Source organism: Patagioenas fasciata, chromosome 4, assembly GCF_037038585.1.
Source record: "Patagioenas fasciata isolate bPatFas1 chromosome 4, bPatFas1.hap1, whole genome shotgun sequence".
In the NCBI taxonomy this organism is placed as follows: domain Eukaryota; kingdom Metazoa; phylum Chordata; class Aves; order Columbiformes; family Columbidae; genus Patagioenas; species Patagioenas fasciata.
Genome location: NC_092523.1, coordinates 72,772,996 through 72,794,495, shown reverse-complemented (window position 1 = coordinate 72,794,495; position 21,500 = coordinate 72,772,996). Strand labels below are relative to the sequence as shown.

General features: G+C 37.6%; 1 protein-coding gene across 2 annotated transcripts; it reads left to right on the top strand.

The window, feature by feature from the left end:
• The first annotated feature begins 238 nt into the window (after positions 1 to 238).
• On the top strand, positions 239 to 20,307 carry AP1AR (adaptor related protein complex 1 associated regulatory protein). 2 transcript variants are annotated; one of them, XM_065837665.2, is made up of 10 exons: positions 239 to 371; positions 6,118 to 6,166; positions 7,030 to 7,056; positions 7,878 to 7,903; positions 8,779 to 8,875; positions 9,626 to 9,724; positions 12,827 to 12,888; positions 14,038 to 14,111; positions 15,104 to 15,232; positions 17,999 to 20,307. In XM_065837665.2, the coding sequence occupies exons 1-10, from the start codon at positions 295 to 297 to the stop codon at positions 18,262 to 18,264; spliced, it is 906 nt and encodes a 301-aa protein (XP_065693737.1). In that variant the 5' UTR covers positions 239 to 294; the 3' UTR covers positions 18,265 to 20,307. The 2 variants fall into 2 exon arrangements, with proteins under 2 accessions (XP_065693737.1, XP_065693738.1); XM_065837666.2 differs by lacking the exon at positions 9,626 to 9,724.
• Positions 20,308 to 21,500: the final 1,193 nt, after the last annotated feature.

The following is a 21,500-nucleotide window of genomic DNA, read 5'->3' as shown; positions in this document are numbered from 1 at the left end:
CCTCCCCCAGCGCCCGGGAAGGGGCGGGGCGAGCGCGGGGCATGCGGCATCCGCCTCTGCGCAGCGGCCGCGGCCATGAGGCTGTCAGCGCGGAGCCTTCGCTCGCCGCCCACTCGGTGACGGCGGCGGGCGCAGCCCGGCTCTTTGTTTGCCCTCCGTCCTCCATCCTCCCCCGCGGCCGTTGATGGCGCGGCCGTTGGTCGGCGCGCGCCGCGCAGGGGCAGTTTGAAAGCGCGCGGGGTGCCAACTGTCGCCGCGCGCCAGCCGCGAGGAGCCGCCGCCGCGCAGGATGCGATGGGGAACTGCTGGGTGCGGTGGTGCTGCGGGCTCTGCTGCCGGAGGGACGCCGGCCGGCTCCAGCGGGGCGGAGGGTAAGTGAGGCAGCGCCGCTGCCCCTTTCCCCTCCCCGGGGCGGGGAGGTGCTGAGCCCGCCCGGCTCCGCCTTCCCCCTCCTCCTCGGCGGGACGTGAGGAGCGGCGGCCGGGCCGGAGTGCCCTGGGGCGATCGGTACCCGTTGTCAGCGGGACGCGGGTTGGGGGCGGCGGTGAGGAGGCCGGGGAGCTGTTGCGGTGTCCGGAGGGGCTGAGGTGGCCTGGATGCGTCCTCGGCCCTCCACGCACGGGAGGGGAAGGAAAACGCCTCTGTGGCGTCAGCCTTAACAGCTCCAGCTGATGAAATGCCGTCGAGTGGTTGCTCGGCTTTGTGCAGTTTGAACGTTTCATCGGAGGCTTCCAGGGATCACAATATCACAGTATGTTTGGGATTGGAAGGGACCTCGAAAGATCAGCTAGTCCAATCCCCCTGCTGGAGCAGGAACACCTAGGAGAGGTCGCACAGGAATGTGTCCAGGCGGGTTTGAATGTCTCCAGGGAGGGAGACTCCACAACCCCCCTGGGCAGCCTGTTCCAGTGTCTGTCACCCTCACTGAGAAGAAATTTTTTCTCAAATTTAAGTGGAACCTCTTGTGTTTCAGCTTGATCCCATTACTCCTTGTCCTATCATTGTTTGCCACTGAGAAGAGCCTGGCTCCATTCTCATGGCAGTCACCCTTTATATATTTATAAACATTAATAAGGTCACCTCTCAGTCTCCTCTTCTCCAAACTAAAGAGACCCAGCTCCCTCAACCTTTCCTCATAAGGGAGGTGCTCCACTCCCTTAATCATCTTTGTTGCCCTACGCTGGACCTTCTCCAGCAGTTCCCTGTCCTTCTTGAACTGAGGGGCCCAGAACTGGACACAATATTCCAGATGGGGTCTCACTAGGGCGGAGTAGAGGGGAAGGAGGACCTCTCTCGATCTACTGACCACCCCCCTTGTAATACATCCAGGGATGCCATTGGCCTTCCTGGCCACAAGGGCACAGTGCTGGCTCATGGTCATCCTGTTGTCCACCAGGACCCCCAGGTCCCTTTCCCCTTCACTGCTCTCTAATATGTAATTTCCCAACCTATACTGGAACCTGGGGTTGTTCCTGCCCAGATGCAGGACTCTACGCTTTCCCTTGTTAAATTTCATCAGGTTATTTCCTGCCCAACTCTCCAGCCTGTCCAGGTCCTGCTGGATGGCAGCACAGCCTTCTGGCATGCCAGCCACTCCTTATGGCTTATGGTAACAGGCTGCAGGGACATTCTTCCTCTCTAGCCCTCTTCCAGGGTTGTTTATCCAGAAGAAAAAAGCTTATATCGATTTTTTTAGGTTAGTTGCCAAAATCTGTGCAGGCTACTGTGTCTGTGCAAAGATGGAAAACCACATTATCTTCTGGAATATGATCTTGTGTTCTCTGTGAGTCAGAGGCTGAGACTCTGTTGGGATAAAGGGTGACAATTATGGGAGATCGGGAGCAGAATAATCCAAATAAACTTTCCTGTATCTTGTAAACACGTAATTTGTCTTTTGTTTTGCAACAACCAGTTCATGGAAAAGCAGTGTACAAGCGAAGGAAGAATACATTAGCTGTACAAGAACTTGGTTTTCTTCAATGTAATTACCAGGTTTTGGTACTTAGATGTCATTTATTTTTGGCTGATGAATTAGGACTGAAGTAGATATACTGAGTATTTTATGTGTTGCAAACTCACGGCCTCTTATTTCACACCAGCTCTAGCAGGCCAGCCTGATGTTCTGCTTGTCCTAAAGATCTTTTAGGAATATGTTTCAGAGAAATGAGTGAAAGACCTGGACAGCGTGTGTGTTTGTATTCTTAGCACTCTCTAACTGCAGGTGTAAGAACACCTCACATACCTGGGCAGCTGTCACTTAAGTATCCATTTCTTGTACTGTACTATGAGAAAAACAGGTGACACTTGAAAGGTTCTTGCTTCACGTGTGCTTTCTGCTGAGTCTCCACTCGTAGGCTAATGTGCTTATTCTAGCAGTCAAGGGTAGTGACAATAAGTCTCTGGCAATATGTACTTAAGCTTTAAATTATTGAATTGTTTGAGGTGCTTTTGGTCTTTGCTTTTCCTGCAACTATTTTTAACTGACTTATTAACTGACTTACAAGCACTGGATAAGGGACAGAGTCCAAAAAGGCACAAGGTTGTCTTGCATGTTACAGCAAATTCTAGATACACAGTTATCTTCTATCTTTCCCTCTGGTCTAAAGCTACTATCACCTATATTTATTTTTGTTTCACTTGTTTGTTTTCTTGTATGTTTACAATACTCTCCTTACCCTTTTGTATATCCCTTGGTGTTTACAGTGTCATCTGTTCTAGTACTTGGTTTTGATGCATGTTTGATTCATGGAGTATCATTTGTTAGCCTTCTGCCACACCTTCTCATATTCTCCAGATGGTTTTCAGCAGATGGTTGCTGAAGTTACTGGCTTACTGGCCAGACTTTGTGTTTCAGTGCCTTTCATTGAACTACTGGCTTACTGCTTCCTTGGGCTTTAGAATGGCAAATATGAATGCTGGTGCACACAATTATGGCAGGGAATTAATGAAGACATTTTTATAAGTATACTCTAAAAAGAGAAGTTTGCTTGCCATGATGGCTTAGCTGCTCATACGTGTATGTATTGCTTCTATTAGTCCAGTGTCAGATTGTCCCTACCAGTGAAATAAATCTGTCTGCTGTTGTAATGTGAAACTCTTATGTACCTCTTTCTTTAGTTGTTGCATAGCCTATAGTGAAGGCCTTAGAAAAATTAAATGATAGTACAGGAAACAGACTTTTCTAATGGAAGAGGTTGCACCTGTTTGAATTGCCTTTTGAAGGCTGAACCTGGAAAATCGTATACAGGGATCAGTGTATGAAAAATAGATCCTCAGTGCTATCTCCTGTAGATAGCTGGCACATGTCTCAGGTCATCTTTGTTTTCTGGGTGTGCTGGTATTTTTACAGAACAGTATTGGAGTGTTGAGCAATTCAGGTATTTTCCATGACGGGGGGGGAGGGCAGGGAATTGTATAACTAAAGTGTAAAATGTGTCTTATAAACTCTTTAAGTTTGCAAGTTAGATTGCTACCAAGTTCTGCAGGATTGGCTACTTCTAGAACAGCATAATGTAGTTTATCAAGTTAATCATTATTATTTTAATATCTCAGATTCCCTCTTCCCCCCAAAAAAACTCTAGTGCTTTGTTATTTTGAGATGCTCCCAAGATTTAAGTGTAAGAAAAAACCCTTTGAATTAAGTACACAATTTCAAGAAAGTGTTTCAAAATCCTGCAAGATTATAAATTGTGTTTACTTGGAATTGTGCTGAAAATCTTGGAGATTTCTATATTCATTGTTGCAATGATTTTAGAGTTCATGTGGAGCATGTGTAGAGAGAAATGAAACCCAAAAACCTTAATTAATGTAGCGTAAGTTTAACTTTCTATAAAAACACAAACTTTCAGTTGGTAGTTTTTACTCCTTTTTTTTTTCTTAGGGAATGCCCTTATGTGTCTGCTGAAATAGTTTTGCTCAAAGTACTACGAGCTGCAACCATAATTAGAAAGTAGGTCACAGGGCATTTGTCACTACATTCAACCATAATGATTCCTCTCTATTTCTAGAGGAGTGTTGAGAGAAAAAAAAAAAAAAGAGACAGAAGACTAAATATTATTTGTCTCTAGGTTATTTGTTTGGTTAGTTTTGGGAGGGTTTGTTTTGTAGCAAAATTGAAACAATCCTTTTTGTCACTAGCGTGGAAAAAGTAATTTTCACTCATGCCCTGGCTTTAATAGATTAAATATTCATTTTTAGTGCCTTTTTGTCCCCATTCCTAATCTGTATCAGTTGGTTGTGGGGTTTTTTAAATAAAATATGATAACATGACTTTGCATAAAAGAATAAAGCATATACATGTATATAGTGCTTAAAAGTTACTGTCTTTAATAATAGATTTAAAACTTTGAAGTTTGATCTGACAGTCTCTATAGGTCCTGTGGCCTATTAGCTGAACTGTTTGCTCTGATACCTGTCAAACCTAAATGTTTCTTAAGTCTGATTTAGAAAATAATGAAACAGTAGAGCTTAAAGGAGAATAATAGAAGTTGTAAGCATTTTAATAGGTTACTGTTTTTTTTTCAATTGAAGTTGTTATGTATGGGGGTGAAGTTGATGGGTCTTCCATTTCTTTCCCTAATGACCTCAATCTTCCGTAGTTGCTCTGGGATTTAAGGGCTCAAACTCTGGCCCAGAATTAGGTCTTCTGTAACTGAGACCCTATTCAGCAAGTAGCAGAAAGTGTAGATCTTTCTTGAAGTGTCATTGCTGTTGGGATATTTGTAATTACATTTAGTAAGCTTGCACTGCATGGTCTTAGTTTTCTGTAAGTTCACTGTTCAATTCTTGCAAATAATCTGACTGCAGCTCCTGTGTTTGTAAAGTTGAGCATAATTTAGTTAGCGCTTGATGCTACAAAGTAAAATCATTCTTTTGTTAACAACATAGATAGTCCTGAATCAATTCCCTGGAACGATTTTATTAAATTAGATTCTTAATGGTATTGGCTCCTGCAGACCAAAATGTTACACAGAGGGGTAGTGATGAAATTACTGTAAGTGTTCACGCCATGTGTCCCAATTTTACTTGCAACATAGTGGTTTCATAGCAATGAATCAATTGGAAACAGTTCTTTACTGGCAGCTACACACTCTAAGTTACACTATGGTATATAAGGAAAGGACCAGGACTCTGCAGTGAAGTTGGTTGCGTAACAAGTTGCTGGAGGAGATGTACCCTAACTGACTTCCAAAGAAAAATACAATGGAGATGAAATACGTCATGATTAAAACAATTCAGGCTTTGGCTGGTGTGTTGCTTTTAAAATAGCGGAAGTGTTGGTTGCAAGTACAGAATGATCTTTTGTACAAGTATAGAAATGCCGGAGGCCCTGGATTTATTCTTGATATCAGTCAGCACTAGGAACTGGAAACTGTTTTTTAAAATAGTTCGATGAAATGGATGTTGTACTGAAGCACCAGCATACGTTTGAATATACTTTTGGATGATAGTGAAACCTCTTTCACTAGGTAAAAATGTACTCAGATAACTTAGTACTGTATTTCTTTATAAAAAGAGGACAGTGTTAAGATAGTCAAAGAATTAAGGAGGAGGCTGATCTGATTTCCTGTGTAAAATTACAGACTGTGAATATTTCTTTCTAGTTGGAACATATTGTCTTGACCTCTTGTAGACATTTTTCTCAGAGGTTCAAACTTCTAGCTGTGCCTAGCTGTCAAAATAAAATATGTGATTTAACATTGGTGTTGTACAACATGCTGTGCTAGTAAAGAGTTAAGTGCCATGGTGAGCAGTAGTGTTTTCAGAAGTTGCCTGGAATAATGTTTTTTCAGAAGAATAGATTAAAGGTATTGTAGAACATGCTAAGATGTCTGTAAATGTCAAGTCCTGTATCCTGATAAGTGATTTCTTTGCACTTGGGGGTGTTTGTCTTTTCTACAGTTCTATAGAATATGCTTACATGCTTTTGCCTCTTCCTGCTCTGATAGCAATGCAGAGCACAGATTAACAGTAAACGTGTTTAATACATGAAGATTTTATGTTTGTTTTGTACTTAATTACCATATTTCAAAAGCTGTTTAAAAATACCAGGCTTGTTTTCCTTCTGCTGTGAATTGAAGACTATTCTATAGTGTAACTGTAGACTTATTTTTCCAGATCAAAGTATTTTAGAACATGTTCAACAGGAGAACACTTCACTATAGAGGTGAGTGCAAAGGTGGAACAAGCTGAATTCTAGCAATGCCTTTAACACTTTTTGCAGTTTATATACACTGAAATATATCAGGTTATTCCAGACCAAATTGATGTTGCACTGAGTGGCAAGATGGTCATTCTTATACCAGCTCAGAACGTTAATACATCATCTAACTTTAATCTTTCAGTTGGAAAGAAGAGAACTATCTGGTTTTGCCTGTTTGGGGCTTTTGTGGCTTCCTGTCATTAAGCATTACGTTGCCTTTATTGACCTTTAGTTTCTTATGTGCAAAACTGGGGGCAGGGGTGGTGGTGTTTGTTAGTATTTAGAATTCTGGGTAGAAAGAAACCCCGTGTTTTCTGTAAATTAAGTACATCTTCAAATGTTTTGATAAGTATCACAGTTACCATTTGAGGTAGAGGTTACATACACGATACCTCTTATGTCTTCTGCATTTTTAAATTGAGTGGGTACTTTGGTGTAAGAGCAATACCATTACTTCCACTGCTGGTATTATAATGCTTCAGATACACAGAACTATTAGCAATCTTATAAGCTAATGAGATTTCATTTTTATCAAGGACCTCACATAAGTTGTAGTGAAATATATGAATGTTTTATAATTTTGACTTTTCTCTTTGTTGGAGAATGTAATGTTTAAGAAAATAAACACTGGGAAGAAGATAAGTCCTACTCTAAAAGTAATACTTTCTTTGGAAGTAGGGGATTTCATAAATAGTATTACAGTCCCACTATTGTTATTAGAGTTGTGTTTTTACAAGACAGATTAAATATGTAATCATATTTGCTGTATGTGCTTAGTGACTTGTTATATTGAATTGTAAAGATCATCTATTTATTTCTCTCTGCAGTTTGAGAACCTAGTGGAAAGTGATGAGGTAGGTACCTGGTTCATAATGTGAAACCTGCTGATACAATATACTCCAAGATCCCACTTCATGATCTGTTGTAGGCTTAAATTGCAAGGGTTTTTTACTTTGATTTTCATTTGCTCTAGGAATGAATATTTAACACATTGGGAGAGATGATGACCTAAGAGATGAGAAAACTGTTTGGGGGGAATATGGGAGGTAACGCTTTCAGGAAGAGAGCGCTATGGACATTAGGAAGGCAAAAAGAAAAGAAGAGCGGGGAAAAAGCATTGGGAGGAAGACCTGAAGAAGAATTTGCTGCTGGTATAACTCTTGTATAAGACTCAACAAGTGCTCCCTGAGAACATAAGTGGACATGGGTTGCTTTGCTAAGGAAGGTTTGGGGCGTGCTCTGTCTTTACAATTACGGGTAAACTAGCTGAACAGTTTTTCAGAAAAATAGAAATTTGCCTTAAAATTTCACTCTTAATTTAATAAAGCTTGATAATGGCAGGGGGGATGGATCCCATGTTTTAGGTACACTGCCCTGTATTTAAAAATGTGAAGACTAATAGTTTGATTCCTGAAGTACACCACTGGAGTATTTCTTTTCAGTTGGAAGCACTTTGTTTTGTTTTGTTTTGTTTTTTACTTGTCAGCCACTTCAGTTTATTGCATAATAATATTTTTTTATTTTATTCCAAATTAAAACAGGGGTTTCCCCACCACATACTTGTAAAACCAATATAGGGGAGAAACTATTATTTCATATTTTTTTTTTTCCCCATCTCAAAGTTGTTTGATTGATGGGATTCTCAAAAACTCAGACTTGTTTTTTGTTTTAACAGGGGGAAAGCCCAGGAAGCAGTCACAGGTAAGGCTTTGAGATTCAGGACCTCTCCTTTCCTCTGTCCTCCCCTTGTGACTATTAAATTTTTTCAGAGTCCCTGTCAAAACCCTTTCTGTTGTCTTAGTTGTCACATATGTGGAAAGAATATGTGTCAAACTAACTGCTTAATCCTGTCAAGACACTTCAGATGGTAATACAAGAACTATAAAAGACAGTTAAAACAGTATGTTGCAAAGAGAATCTTGATTCTTGTTCCCAGGGTCAGCATTTAAAGTTACACAGATGTTAATGCTACAACTTCAGTGAATTTTTTGTGAGCAGGGTAATATTTATATAAGCTGTAGAAACATACAGACCTGCTGTATAGGAAACACATGAAAGCACTGAAGTGCATGCTTTGGTTGTCTGATTCTCGATATTTTGTATTATTTAAGTTTGATATTTCCCAGAATGTTGTTTCTTGCAATGGTTCCAAAGAAGTGACATAGCAAACCTTATTATACCGCTTTTGCAGTCTTTTGTTAGATACATAAAAGTATTCATAAAGAAGGCAACAGATGAAAGGGTAAAAATTTACAATTATGGGACCAAAACAAGTAAGAAGAAAGTGATTTATACAGCAATTATAACCATTCTATTCCAGTAGTTCTGTTAGCAAACAGTGTTTTAAAAATATGCTTTCTGTAAAGATACAAAAATGCTTTGTTAAAAGTAAGATGAGACAGCATTGTAAACTGGAACTTCGGAACTCTGTTCTCAGGAGAAGCCAAAAGAACAACTTGTTGCATTTGCATTAAAGAGCCAGTCAAGAAAGACCGTATGGGTATGTTTAATGCAACTTAGGGTTGTCAGGAGTAAATAATAGATGGGGCCTTTTTGTGTCTCTCCCACGCTTTTAGACCTCTAACTGAGGAAGAAATTGCTGACTTGAAAGACAGACATTATGACTCCATTGCTGAAAAGCAGAGAGTTGTTGATATGAAACTTCAGTCAGAGGTAAGCAGTTATGACTAGTATGGTGTGGATGGTTTTTCTTTTAAAGTAGTTAAAATCAACCATGAACACAAGGAGATTCTGTTCACATGAACAAAACAGTTGGGTTTTGTTCATCAGTTGGTATTTCTTAGTCTACAAGATGCACAAAGAGATTGCTGTACAACTAAGTTTGCATCAGAGATTCCTTCTTTTTAATGGCCTCTTGGCTGAAAAATTGAATGAATAGGCTGGCGCTCTTACTGAGATCTGTTAAATTTGAACTTTTTTTTATGAAAGGCAAAATGGGGAATATACTTGACTTGTGCTTTTCTTGTACTCAGTTTTTTTCCTGAACGTTTCTTAGGAAGAAAACATAATTTGTCATTTTGTTTTAGTGTGTTGCAGCAGTTAATGGAATATGATGTGGAATAGAATGTAGAAATTGAGAATAATTTTAAATAAAGTACCAATATGCAACTGAGAAGATTTAAGTCTTTCACTGTGCAGTTCATAATAAAACTCAACATGCATTTACAGCAGTTCACTATGATGATGTGTAGGGTAATGTTTAGTTACCTATATTTCTTGGGGTGTTTGGGGGGAAAGCTGTTAAATTTGGTTAATGAAGAAAAATGTTTTAACTCTAGTCAATTTTATTTTATTTTTATTTTCTAGTAGTTCTTATTTTGTTTTATTGAACTTACGGCTTTATTCATAGGAAGATAGATAGGTTCTGCTTTTGTTAACCATTACTATTTTGTTCATATACAGTTAGCCTTACAAGAGGAGAAGTTAAGAATAGAAGAGGAGGCTTTATATGCTGCACAACGTGAAGCAGCCAGGGCAGCAAAGCAGAAAAAGCTCTTGGAGGTGAGGGGAAAAAGACCCCAATATATATCAGAGCTTCTGTTCTGTTTCTACATACACAGACTTTCCTAATATCCTTTACATCGCAGGAAACATGATGAGAAAATTGTTTGAGCTTGTAAATTCCAGTAGAGAAAGAAATATATAATCTGAAAGAACAGCTGGAAATTATCAGAGTTGTTTGAAACAGCTTATGAAGCTGAGTATAGATTTTGAATGACAGATGTATGATTTTAATCTATAATTTGCTTAACAGACTTCTTACATTTTGTACAAGTTACTCATCTTGAAAGTGATCTGTGATGGTTTTCTAGTTAAAAAAAAATTAAGTACATATTATGACATCATTTAGACTTGTAAAAAGTACTTCATACATTTGTTCACTTAATTGTTCCTTATCTCTGTGATTTGTGTTAACATGAAGATATGTGTTTCCAAGTCGTCTGTGTTTACTGTTGACCCTGAGCAGTGTGTTGGACTAGATGACCTCCTAAGGTCCCTTCCAACCTGAATTGTTCTGTCATTTTGTGATTTGTATGTGTAGTAGCCAAAGTCCAGTAATGACTTAAGAGTAGTCTTGATATGATATATCTGTGCCTATTTTCAGATGTCTGGTGTCTCTGCTTTTGAAGCTTGGTCAAGCAAAACAAAAGCCATGTAAAGTTTTTCTGCTGTTTTGAAAACAGATGCTGTTCTGTATCCTGCTAGCATTTATTAGTGATCCTTTTCATGTTATCAGTGTGTTTAATATTTTCAAAATGTTAATAAGCTATTGAAGTATGTGCTGCCACCCAAATTTCAGGTTGCCGGAAATATGTATGTTAAAAAGAGCATTTTTTGCTTTTCTGTATCTCTCCATCTACAATGTATGTGGATGCAGATGTAGCGTGTTCAAGGAAAGAGTCCACTAGACATGTGGTATGTGTTCAACTGGAAGTAGTTTTTAAGAAGTTTAGCTTTAGGCTAATTGAAAAAGTCTGCAATCTGCAGTAGGTATAGGGGAGATCTTTAGCCCTAGTGTATCATTTCTATTCAAAAGAGAGTGAACTAAAAATTGTTATTTCCAAATTGATAGCAATGACTGGGTTTTCATCTTATATTTCTGTTGCTAAGTATAGGTCTCATTTCACATTTCTCTTTTTATTCTGTTGTCATTTGTATGGGAGGGTTAATTATTTTCAACCTTTTTTTTGCCTCGTTTCTGTTTTTTTAACACATTTGGTCTATATAAAGTCAGCAAAAGTAGATTGTTTTATGGCTTTAAAGAAATTCTATGCAAGAAATGCTATTTTCTTTTCTTTCAGTATTTTTAATATGCCCATCTTTTAGTCAGGACCTAAGATAGAATGCATTATAGGGATTTTCATTTCCTTCTCTCATAAAATTAGCACCACTTATCTCCTTTACAAACACTGCCCCCCAAAACCCATAAGGATTATAAGGATTCCCAAGAAAGCATTTTTGTATAGATATGCATCAAATATTTAACCTTTCTAGATAAACTATAAGCCATTTTTTAATACTTAACATCTCTTTGCTGTTTGTGGGCAGAGGTCTTTTAAATGAGAAAATAGCTTTTTCATTGGAAGGATGATATCCCTTTAAAACTAATTTGGCTTTCTGATGCTGCCCTACTAAATGTCAGGGTTTGTAACAGCAGAGAAGTTTAATATATGCATGTCCTGGAATTTATAATGCTAGATATTTGGACATGACCCAGGAAAATTGATAGATAATTGAAATCTGTTATTATGTGAGTATATGAATTTTAACAGAAAATTATTGCATACATCAGTAATTGATTTTTCCAGACCTGCTAACTGTGTTGGTGCCAAATTCCTGTCTCTTTCTCCCTGCGTACTTAAGTCTTCTTACCTATAACCACCATTGTGTGATATTTCTACACTTCCCATTTCCTTAGTGGTCTCAGTCTGCTTATTCTGAATCTTATTTAAATATGTGAGATGGAAAGTATGCCCAGAAATGAAGCCATCATTGTCTTGGGATTAAAAATACTAGCTGATCCAATGGAGTTATCTCACAAGACTGTTTACCCAGGAAAGAGGAATTCTTAGATGAAGCTAAAGTCGACATCAATAACACTGGTTTATTTATCCTGGCTTTTCATTTGCAGGGAGAGATCCATTAAGGCAGAGAATAGATTTTTCAGAAAATATAGTAGCTACATACATCAGACTTATCTGTAAAATTAACTCATTAATTTTTATCTTAGTCTTTGTTGTAATCAGTGAACAATTACTGCTTTGTAACCTTTAATCACAGAGTTTGTGCCCAGTTTTTATGCTACCGTTTTTTTCAAGGCAGGGAAAAGAAACTTGAGGCAACTTAAGTTGCTTAAACCCTAAAATGTATGTAGAACCCCACTTTCATGACATCTATTGGTCCTGTTTTAACTACAAATTAAATGCATTTATGGCTTCTGTCTTGCATTTCTCCTTCTTTGTTGGCTTTTTTTTTCCCTTTTTCCTAGTGATACCATGAAAGCTTTCTACCTAAACAGTGTAGAGGAATTAATACTTTTGGCACAGCAAAGCAGCAAAACTTTTATTAATATAAATGAAGAACCTTGTGTTGATACAGACAACCTGAGGAGATATCAGTATTGCTTTGTACAGGGGTAAAAGGACCTGTGGAAAGTACTTTTTTTTAAGTGGTAGGCAAAACAAATCAAACATAACTCAGGTGTTAGTGATGCTTTGAAAATACCTGTAGCTGAAGAAGGGAATACAGCAGAGAAGAGAGATGCAATCATGAATGATGTTTATATGTTTCTAGACAAATTGATGTCTTCTTTTTTGGGGGGGTGTATGAAATAGGTTAAAATGTTGAGAGCTCTATTTACAAATCTATTTTAAATTGAGAGACCTCTGAGATTAAAAATAATACTTCTTGCATGTAACAGTCACTTCATGATCATAAAATTTGATCTTTATTTGAATGAAAGTCAGTCTTTTCCTACGTTGTACTCGAAGGACCAGGACAATGCTTCCTCCAGTGTCACAGTTAAGGGAATGCTTAGTGTATTGAGTATATTACTCTGAGTGATTGCATTCAGCTTTTTCAATAATTTACTTCTTTCAATAGCAACGTAAACAACAAAGGATAACACAGAGAATGCACGCTGTTAATAGTGGAGAATATCAAAGGTAAGATATAAAATGTTATTAATTATAATTAAGAACAATGACTGATCTTACTTCTGTAGCTCACCTCCCCCTCACAAAAAAGGAAAATCCACCTGTTTTTCAAACCTTACATATGCAGCATCTCTACGTCAGAGTTGGTTTTATTCATTGCAGTTTTAGTCACACCAAATTGTTACTGAATGCAAACTGGTTACCATGAACCTGCAAAATTATAGGGTGGATCGCATACAAATTTAACCTACTTCATATATATACACATATAAAATCTAGCATTTTATATTAAAAAGGTGTCTATATGTAAAATTTCAGCTAATACAAAAATATTTTTATTATTCAGAACCCTGTTTGAAATGCCCAACAAAAATACATACTAAACAAATGGAGAATTGAATGGTTTGTATCATCCCCCTGTTCTTCATGAATTTTATTCCTTTAATTCTCTTCACTCCCACCTTCTCTGTTCAGTGTTAGAAGAAAAAAACAAAGCAATCAACCAAAAAACCCTAAATAAAAACAAGAAGACCCCACCAACACAAAACAACCCACACCACCACCAAAACAAACCAACCAACCAACCAACAACAGCAACAAACACCAAAAAAACCCACACCAACCACCACACAAAAAAACCCCACACCAACCTGTGAAATGGTATTTGAGTTTAGAAAATGCTAAATTCAGACACCTGTTTGTGAATGGAAGGGGGATGGGACATATTTTCAGTTAGGTAAGTACAGTTAGAAAAGGAGCTGTGAAAACAGGTTTTATGGAATGAGTAGGAATTAGCATAGTTCAGAAACAAAGAATTGCAGTAGCAGGATTTGAGTTCATTAGTTAAAAGAGGAATTGAAAATTCAGGAGTCATCTCAAGTGACAAAAGATAAGAGGGGAAGAGTTGTTTTGTTGCAGAAGTTAAGGTATTTCATTTGTAACTGAAGTTGCCACTAAAAATTGAGCAGAAGCTCTGCCTGGAAGAGGGTAAGATGAGCAGGAATGGATAGGCATTTTGTGGATCATTTTCTATAGATTTTAGTTAACGATGTATGTGCTTTGTACTGTAGAACTGGAGGCCATGTGGATTAAAGCATTTTTTTATGGCACCCTTAGAGATTTATAAAACTAAAAGCAATATGTGCACTGTTCTTACAGCTCTGCGGCAGAGGAAGATCTCGATTCTTTCTTAAGAAATACAAAATTCCAGTACGAAGCTTTTCGAAGTAGTAGTAAGTCTTCCTTTTCTTAGGCATATCTTTAAATGTTAAGTGACTCTGAGGAGCACAGAGTACTATTTCTTTTTCTAGATAAACATCATTTATTCATATTTCATATTTTTATATATACACATATATGTACACATATGTATAAATGTATATGTATACATATATCTGTATTTAAAAATTAACAGAAACTTATTTTCCTCTCTAATTCCTGATGATTTGAAAAACATGGCATATACAACTTGTGCTACAGCCATTCTAGTTCTGAAAAGCAAGTTCTGTCAACAAACACATCCTGTACTTGGATTTCATTTTACTAAGGCTTTCCAACCATCTTTGTGGAAGCAACATCATGCAGTGACCTGTTCTTGTAAAACCTCACTGTGTATTAAGGATGCAAATGTGTATGTTTAGCATTTATAACCATCTCTTAGCAAAATAATTTGAATCATACTAATGGCCAATTTTTTTCTAATGAAGTACAAGAGACGATTTTGCTGCCTGTATTTAAAAATCCCACTAACAATTTAGAGGAAAACAATTTTCTCAACTTAGGATGTAAGTTTGGTGACAGTACTTGATAGTCACTAAGAAGCTGGAGAACTGATAGTAATGCTTGGGCAACGCTGCCTATATTTGAGGTGTTGGGTGGGGTGGATGTGTTTTGGGGGTTGGGTTTTGGGGTTTGGTTGTTTGGTGTTTGGTTTTGGTTCTTTTTTGCAAGACTTCTCACAAGTCCAGCTTACAGCTTACTGAATTACTCTGTAGTTCTAATTAGACAATACTGCTTAATGTCATCCTGTAATATCTCAGTGATGTTGACTTTAAAAGGTTCTATAAAGTCTTTGAAGTGATGGATGAAGTGCTTTTTCAAATGTTCCTGAGGCTTAAAGGCTACAAAGCAAAATAAAAAGTTTGCTTTGAAAGTTTAGTTTTGCATATTGAACCTCAAATTCAAGTATGTTTACAAATTAAAAGTACGTATTTTTTACATATAGGACTTTCTTCTGATGCTACAGTGCTGACACCCAACACAGAGAGCAGTTGTGACTTAATGACCAAAACAAAATCAACCAGTGGAAATGATGACAGCACTTCATTAGATTTAGAGTGGGAAGATGAAGAAGGTATTTATTCTGCCATTCAATTTCATTCTGAACTTACAAGTTAAAAATGCTGACAGTTTTAAATACATTGATATTAAATTTGTCATTTTCAGAAGGGAAGTTGATTTAAAACTTAATTCTGATGGGATTTCTCTCAAGCGTGTAATGATTAAACTGTAAACTATTCTTACCTAGCAAATTGCTTATTTTGATATATGCAGTTATTTGTCTAAGAAATGAATTCATTTATTTGAATCCTTAAGTAAACGACTTCCTGCATTTTGTGGAACTGACTTGTAAACTCACAACAAAACTACTAGTAAAGAAATGCTGCCCTCTTGTGAGCCAGTAGCAGAAGGAACAGCTCGTTCTTGGTTTTAAAAGGTAGAAGTTGGTCAGGAGTGTCTGAAGTATTTCAGGAATCAGTGTTTCTTTAAATCCTAATTACTTGTATTGTAACTTCTACTGGAACTTAGGTCTGCATTCCAGGTGAGTAACCCAACTATTCTAATTGCTACTGCTGTTTGTTGTAGATATTTTCCATTCTCTTTAGTAAATCTGCAAAAGCTCTTGGTTTCAAAGTTAATCCAAAATTTGGAGACCTTGACTCTTGAAAAGCTCACTAAAAATAAGCTAGGATTTCTTTTAGCCAATGTTATAGCTGGATTTTTTTTTCCTTTAATAGACTATTTTTTGACAGTCTGTATAGAGTTTAAATGTTTAGCAGTGTCAAGAGCACTAAGGTGTGTAGTTCATAAACATGTCTTAAAAGACTTAACTTTCATAGAAGTAGCCAGAAATAGCCAGCATCTTTTTTTAGCTAGTGTGTGCAAGAGCTATTGGCATTCTAGAGGAACTAAAGCTAGGGCAATATCATACATGCTGAACTACACTGGATTTTACATTGAGAGTAATTAGCACCAATGCAGAAACAGTATTCTGGTAACTATATATTCTATACCATGCTTAAGAAATGGAAAAATTGCATTCTCTGCTTTTTACAGAGTGTGTTGTCCCCCCACTCTTATGAGTTACCTTACTGTAATATCTGTCTAAATACCTACTGAAAACCACATGAGAGCACGGTTTAGTCTTTACCAGGCATACCTGCATCCGAGATTATCTTACTCATTTGAGTACCTGGGGGTCTTTTGCTTCATATGGGCTTGTATTATCCTTCTCATTGGGGAATTTACTTATGTGTATAGAATTAACAATCCGTGATCTTTGCTATTCATTGTTTTCTTATCGCTGTCTTATTGACTCAGCCACAAGCATTCATCTGGTTTTGAGGTAACTAGATAGTAAGTACTGAGAAGTGCTAAAAACTGCCTAAAAGCAGAGAACAAAATTACTGCGTAGTTCTGTTTCTGATTTCTATGAGCCAGTGCTCTACAAAGGGGAAGGACTAAGAGTCGGTCATTGCGGTGGCATTGCGCCACTTCTCTCTAGTAACCTCAAACCCTGAGCAGAAGAGCTGGTAAGATAACCTGTGGATGATTGCTTATGCTTGAGGACATGGCTTGTTTTCATGGTGGCAAAGGAAGGAATGTGGTCATTTGAAAGAACTGCTAGTCAATATTACCAGGACTTTGAGTAGTTTTTAACACATTCTTGGTAGATGTGGCTCAATTTAAGTGTATTAAAAACATCTACCTGAAGCAGTTGACTGCTTGCTTTGGGATAAGAGGTTTAATTACTGTGTGTGCTGTTAAAACCTACCATGGAAACTGAACAACTTCAACTAAGTGTGTTTGTGTGTGGGTTTAGTGATCTGAGATATTAATTTGTGGTCTAGTCACATATTTTTACTCTTCGTAGACAAAATTATATGGGGGCTGAACACATTGTAGGGAAGAACCAGTGTTTTGAAAGGGTATTAGCCTTTTAAAAAACAAACAAACCACCACTAAGAATAGCAGCAAAAGATGACATTGCTTGACTGAAAATTTGCCAAAGTAGGAGATTCTTAACAGGAAATGCCTAGGTCCTGAACTGCACATGATTATATACTAGTGGTACTATATAATCATTATGTAATGGTACAATAGTACTGAAAATGGGATTGTGGAGTGGAGCTGTCTGAGTACAGCAGATGCATAGTTTGTGCCCTCCAATGTTAGTTTTATAAAGAGCGTTATACAGAAAGACAAAGGGTTTGAGGAGAAAATGGAAACAGTAACTGCCCTGGATTAAATACAGATGTTGGATACAGTGATTCTGTTTTCATTCTTTGCTGTCATATACAGATAACAGACAAGGAACTTAGAGTATAATGTTGTATTGGTATTTTTGGCAGTGTATTTTGAGAGATAGACAACAGCTTCAGTGAGCCAGGAATAGTCAAGTTGAAAATAGCTATGTTTTGAAAGACTCATGAAAAAATAACATAAAATCCATCACTTGAGTCTGAGAAGGGACATTTAGCTTCTCTGGAAATGGCACAGTACCAAAAATCTCCTAATATTTACATGCCCATAGTGTAGAGCAGCAGGCTGCATATATAGGAGAAATAAAGACAGCTAGTGAGTTCTTGCACTGTGTAGTCTGTCTGTCCTAGAACTCTGTAAATCAACATCACTGGCTGTTGTGTTCATTTGGGCCAAAACTGGCTGCAGACTGTTGCTTTAATGTGAATAACTCCACCAGAAGAAAATACAGTGATACTTGGGAGTGAAATTACCAGAGTCTGGATCTCTATGGTTTTCTTGTTGTTTCTTCTAATACAAACATAAAGATACTTCCCTCAAAATTATGCCTTTCTCATAAACGTGTCTTAAATCGCAGGCATGAACAGAATGATTCCAATGAGAGAACGCTCCAAAACAGAAGAAGATATACTCCGGGCAGCTCTGAAATTCAATAGCAAGAAGACAGGAAGTCATCCAGCTTCAGCCTCTGATGATTCTAATGGACTGGAGTGGGAGAATGACTTTGTTAGCGCTGAAATGGATGATAATGGCAATTCAGAATATGCCGGATTTGTAAATCCTGTATTAGAATTGTCTGCATCAGATGTAAGGATATCTGATTCTGATCATCAAGACAGATAGTGAAACTGCGTGGCCCTTCTTTATGACCAAATGTTGAAAAGTGAAATAGAATGTACAAAACCAATTTGCTCTTTTATATCATGGTTCCCTTTTTACTTACAGATTGATCAGCAAGGAATGGGAATGACTTGCTTTCTGAATTAATTCAGAATTAAGTGCAATTTTATCATCTACCTTCTAAATTTTTATGAAAACTGGGATGATTCTATTGTGTATATTTCGGGATATCTGGATTTAATATAAAATTATCTGCACTAATTTAAGTGTCATAGCTTGACATATCTATATTTTAACTAGCTTTTTTTCTGGATGATGTTTCTACTGATTTGTTTTTGAACGTCATCATTGGCCTAACATTTATCTTAGAAACAGTCTTACATAATTAATCTAATACTTGAATATAGAAAATATAATTTTAAAAATTTCTCTTTATTTCCAATATGTGCTTTTTGACTTGTTCTTTAGCTATTTAGAGGGTGTAATTAGCCAGCTGCAAAACAAATGTCACACATGGTAAACTGCAATTTTTCTGTCTCGCTTATAGTCTTCCTGGCCTTGTATTGTCCCTCTTCCATTTATTTATTTTTTTATACTTCATGCTAAGCACAGTTAACCTCAAACATAGTATAAATCATCAGGTTAGGTAAGATATTCTCTTGTATAATATGCCAGACTTAGTGTGTACTAGATAGAAAAACAGCTATAAAAATTCTTTATTCCTCAAACTGGAAATTTTAACCAATATCTAGTAGAGAATAGGGAGGACCAAAGTCTTGATTTCCCCACCTCCCCAAACAGACCAACATCTGTTACTACATAGTCCTTAAAATTCTTTAGTTGTGGAAAACTTACAATTCAGCTCAACTGGAACAATTATTAAAGAGCAACGTTCTCTGAGCAAAGTGGGGGAAGGGACGATTGTTCTGCTGCTGGGATGGGAAGAACAAGAACCTAAAGGCTGAAGTCTTATATCTGCATTTTAAAGAGAAAAAAAAAGTTCAAGTTCTGAAACTGTGTTTAAGTACTCGAGCTTTCCTGTGCCTCTAAACTGGATGGTTGTTAGTGCTAATACGGACTGAAATGTAAGGTGTTCAGTTATTGCAAATTTGGTGTAATGTACTGTGTGGTCTCCCCCTTATATTTAACATGTTATACTTTTTTTATAATGTAAAAGGACTCACTGAAGAGGGCTTGCAGAACAGCTGTAGATCTCAAGCCTTCCCCAAAGTTTCAGTAAATCCATTCTGCTTTTGTGTAGCTGTCTTGTTTTGCCCTGAAAAAAAGGAGGAGAGGGTGTAACTTCACCATTGTGGAATAAAAGCAACACACTTGTGTTAAGTAGTAAATCTGCACCATCAGAAGAACTGAACTGATGGGTAAAAGCTGTGTAACTGGTTTAGATTGTTTGAGCGTATATATATTATTAGGGTCACTACAATGTGGTCCTCTTCACGATAACTGAAAAAACAATACTGCACACTTGGATTAAATATGTACATATGTCAACACTAATGAACAGATAAATCCTATTGATAACATTCCATTTCTTAATTTAAATTGTAGCTATGTCATTGAAAATATTTTAATGTAGTTATCTACATTTGCAATGCCTGCAATAAGCTTTAAAAACTTGTATACATCAAATGTATATTTTTGGTTTGGCATAAGATACTACTGTGTAACTTCTGACATTTATTTCTAGAATATATTCCTATGGAAATGAAGGCAATTTTCACAACATGTAAATAACACTTTTTTTACCTGCTGAAACTGTAACTTACCCTGCAGTGGTTACTACATGAACATGAGGTTAACTTGTCCTGACCATGCTTCAAAGAAGTCAGCTAGCTGATAGTCCTGTTTCTAGAGTGAACAAGCATTTAGCAAGAAGTGAACCGCACCGAGCGACTTAAGAATTATGGTCAATATCTGTGGAAATTTTAAAAAATTGAAAGGTTATTTATGTGAAACAATTCAACAGTACTGTAAAATGCATATCTCTGTACAAATTTCAAACTCATTAAACTTTCCAGTCAGTCTTCACATTTGGCAATGTTGAACTGTTGCTGATTTTGTGGCTGCCGTTTCATACATAGTGAAAGCAGCGTGTGAAGATGAATTGTTACAACACCTACGCACTGGGAAGGATCCAGCTGCTCTCTGTGGCCTGGCAGCCAGCTGAGGTGAGCTTGGGCAGCAGAAAGGTGGCTGTGAGCCACTGTGGCACCTCTGGGTCATGCTGTGCCCTCACCTGCGCTTGGCCGTGTATTTACTCTTTAGCTGTTTGCACGCAAAAGTCACTGGATTGTCTCCTTACACTGTGTTATCTCAACATGTTGCTGTGCACTTCAGTGACTTCTTCAACCAGGACACCTAGAAAGTAAGCTTTAAAAATATCTTTTTTTCTAGACACTTGATACTGATACCGTTCTCCTTCAGTCAGGCTAACGTCTGCGGGTCGAATCACAGTGGTAGGATCCTCCCATGGGAGGATTTATTTTATAATGCTATTTAGTAGTTGATTCTTATCCTAGGTAAATGTAGAAATGATGAGGATTTGGAAACTATTACATTTCTGGGCCTTTTCTCCATTTCCAAGGCTTTCTCCTGGTTCCTGGAGATGTGCCTAAGGAATGCTCTGCTCTCGACCTGTGGCTATCCATAGAGCCTCTCCATACAAAGTAAATACAAAATCTACTGAGACACAGCACTGTGAGCTCTGCAGACCACACAGAAGATTTTTCTCAGGTAAGTACCATTTGTAGATGCTGCTGTTCATATATTGCACTTGAAAATTTGAGATTGAGGTTGTCACTTATTCTTTAGATAACAGCACAGAAAGTGCAAGGAATTAATATGTTCAGTGCCATAAGTTCACATCCCATGTCCCAGGGCCAATGAATAGAAACTATCTGGATAACCATGTTGCTTTGTGGTAGCATTAGCAATCTGTTTCTTAAGCCCAAAGCAGTGCTAAATAGGAACTTGAGTGTCACCCACAATAATTTAAGAGCACTAACAGGGAACGAGTTGTTTCCTGGGAATGTAAACTAACACTTGTTCCTTCCTCATACATGATCCAAATCAGTGAATGTAAGAAATCCTGTGCATTTTATATAAGAGGTTGATTTCATGTAAAAGCATTTATATGTAAGAGTTTGTTTCAGATTATATCTGAATCTTGCTTTCTTTTTCTAGACAGCTGCATTTGCAGGTATTGGTTATTCTGCCTAATT

Coding starts and splice junctions, on each gene's coding strand:
- AP1AR (XM_065837665.2), top strand. CDS start 295: ATGGGGAACTGCTGGGTGCGGTGGTGCTGCGGGCTCTGCTGCCGGAGG. Junction 8,876..9,625: donor ATATGAAACTTCAGTCAGAG/GTAAGCAGTTAT, acceptor GTTCATATACAG/TTAGCCTTACAAGAGGAGAA. Junction 12,889..14,037: donor AATAGTGGAGAATATCAAAG/GTAAGATATAAA, acceptor CTGTTCTTACAG/CTCTGCGGCAGAGGAAGATC.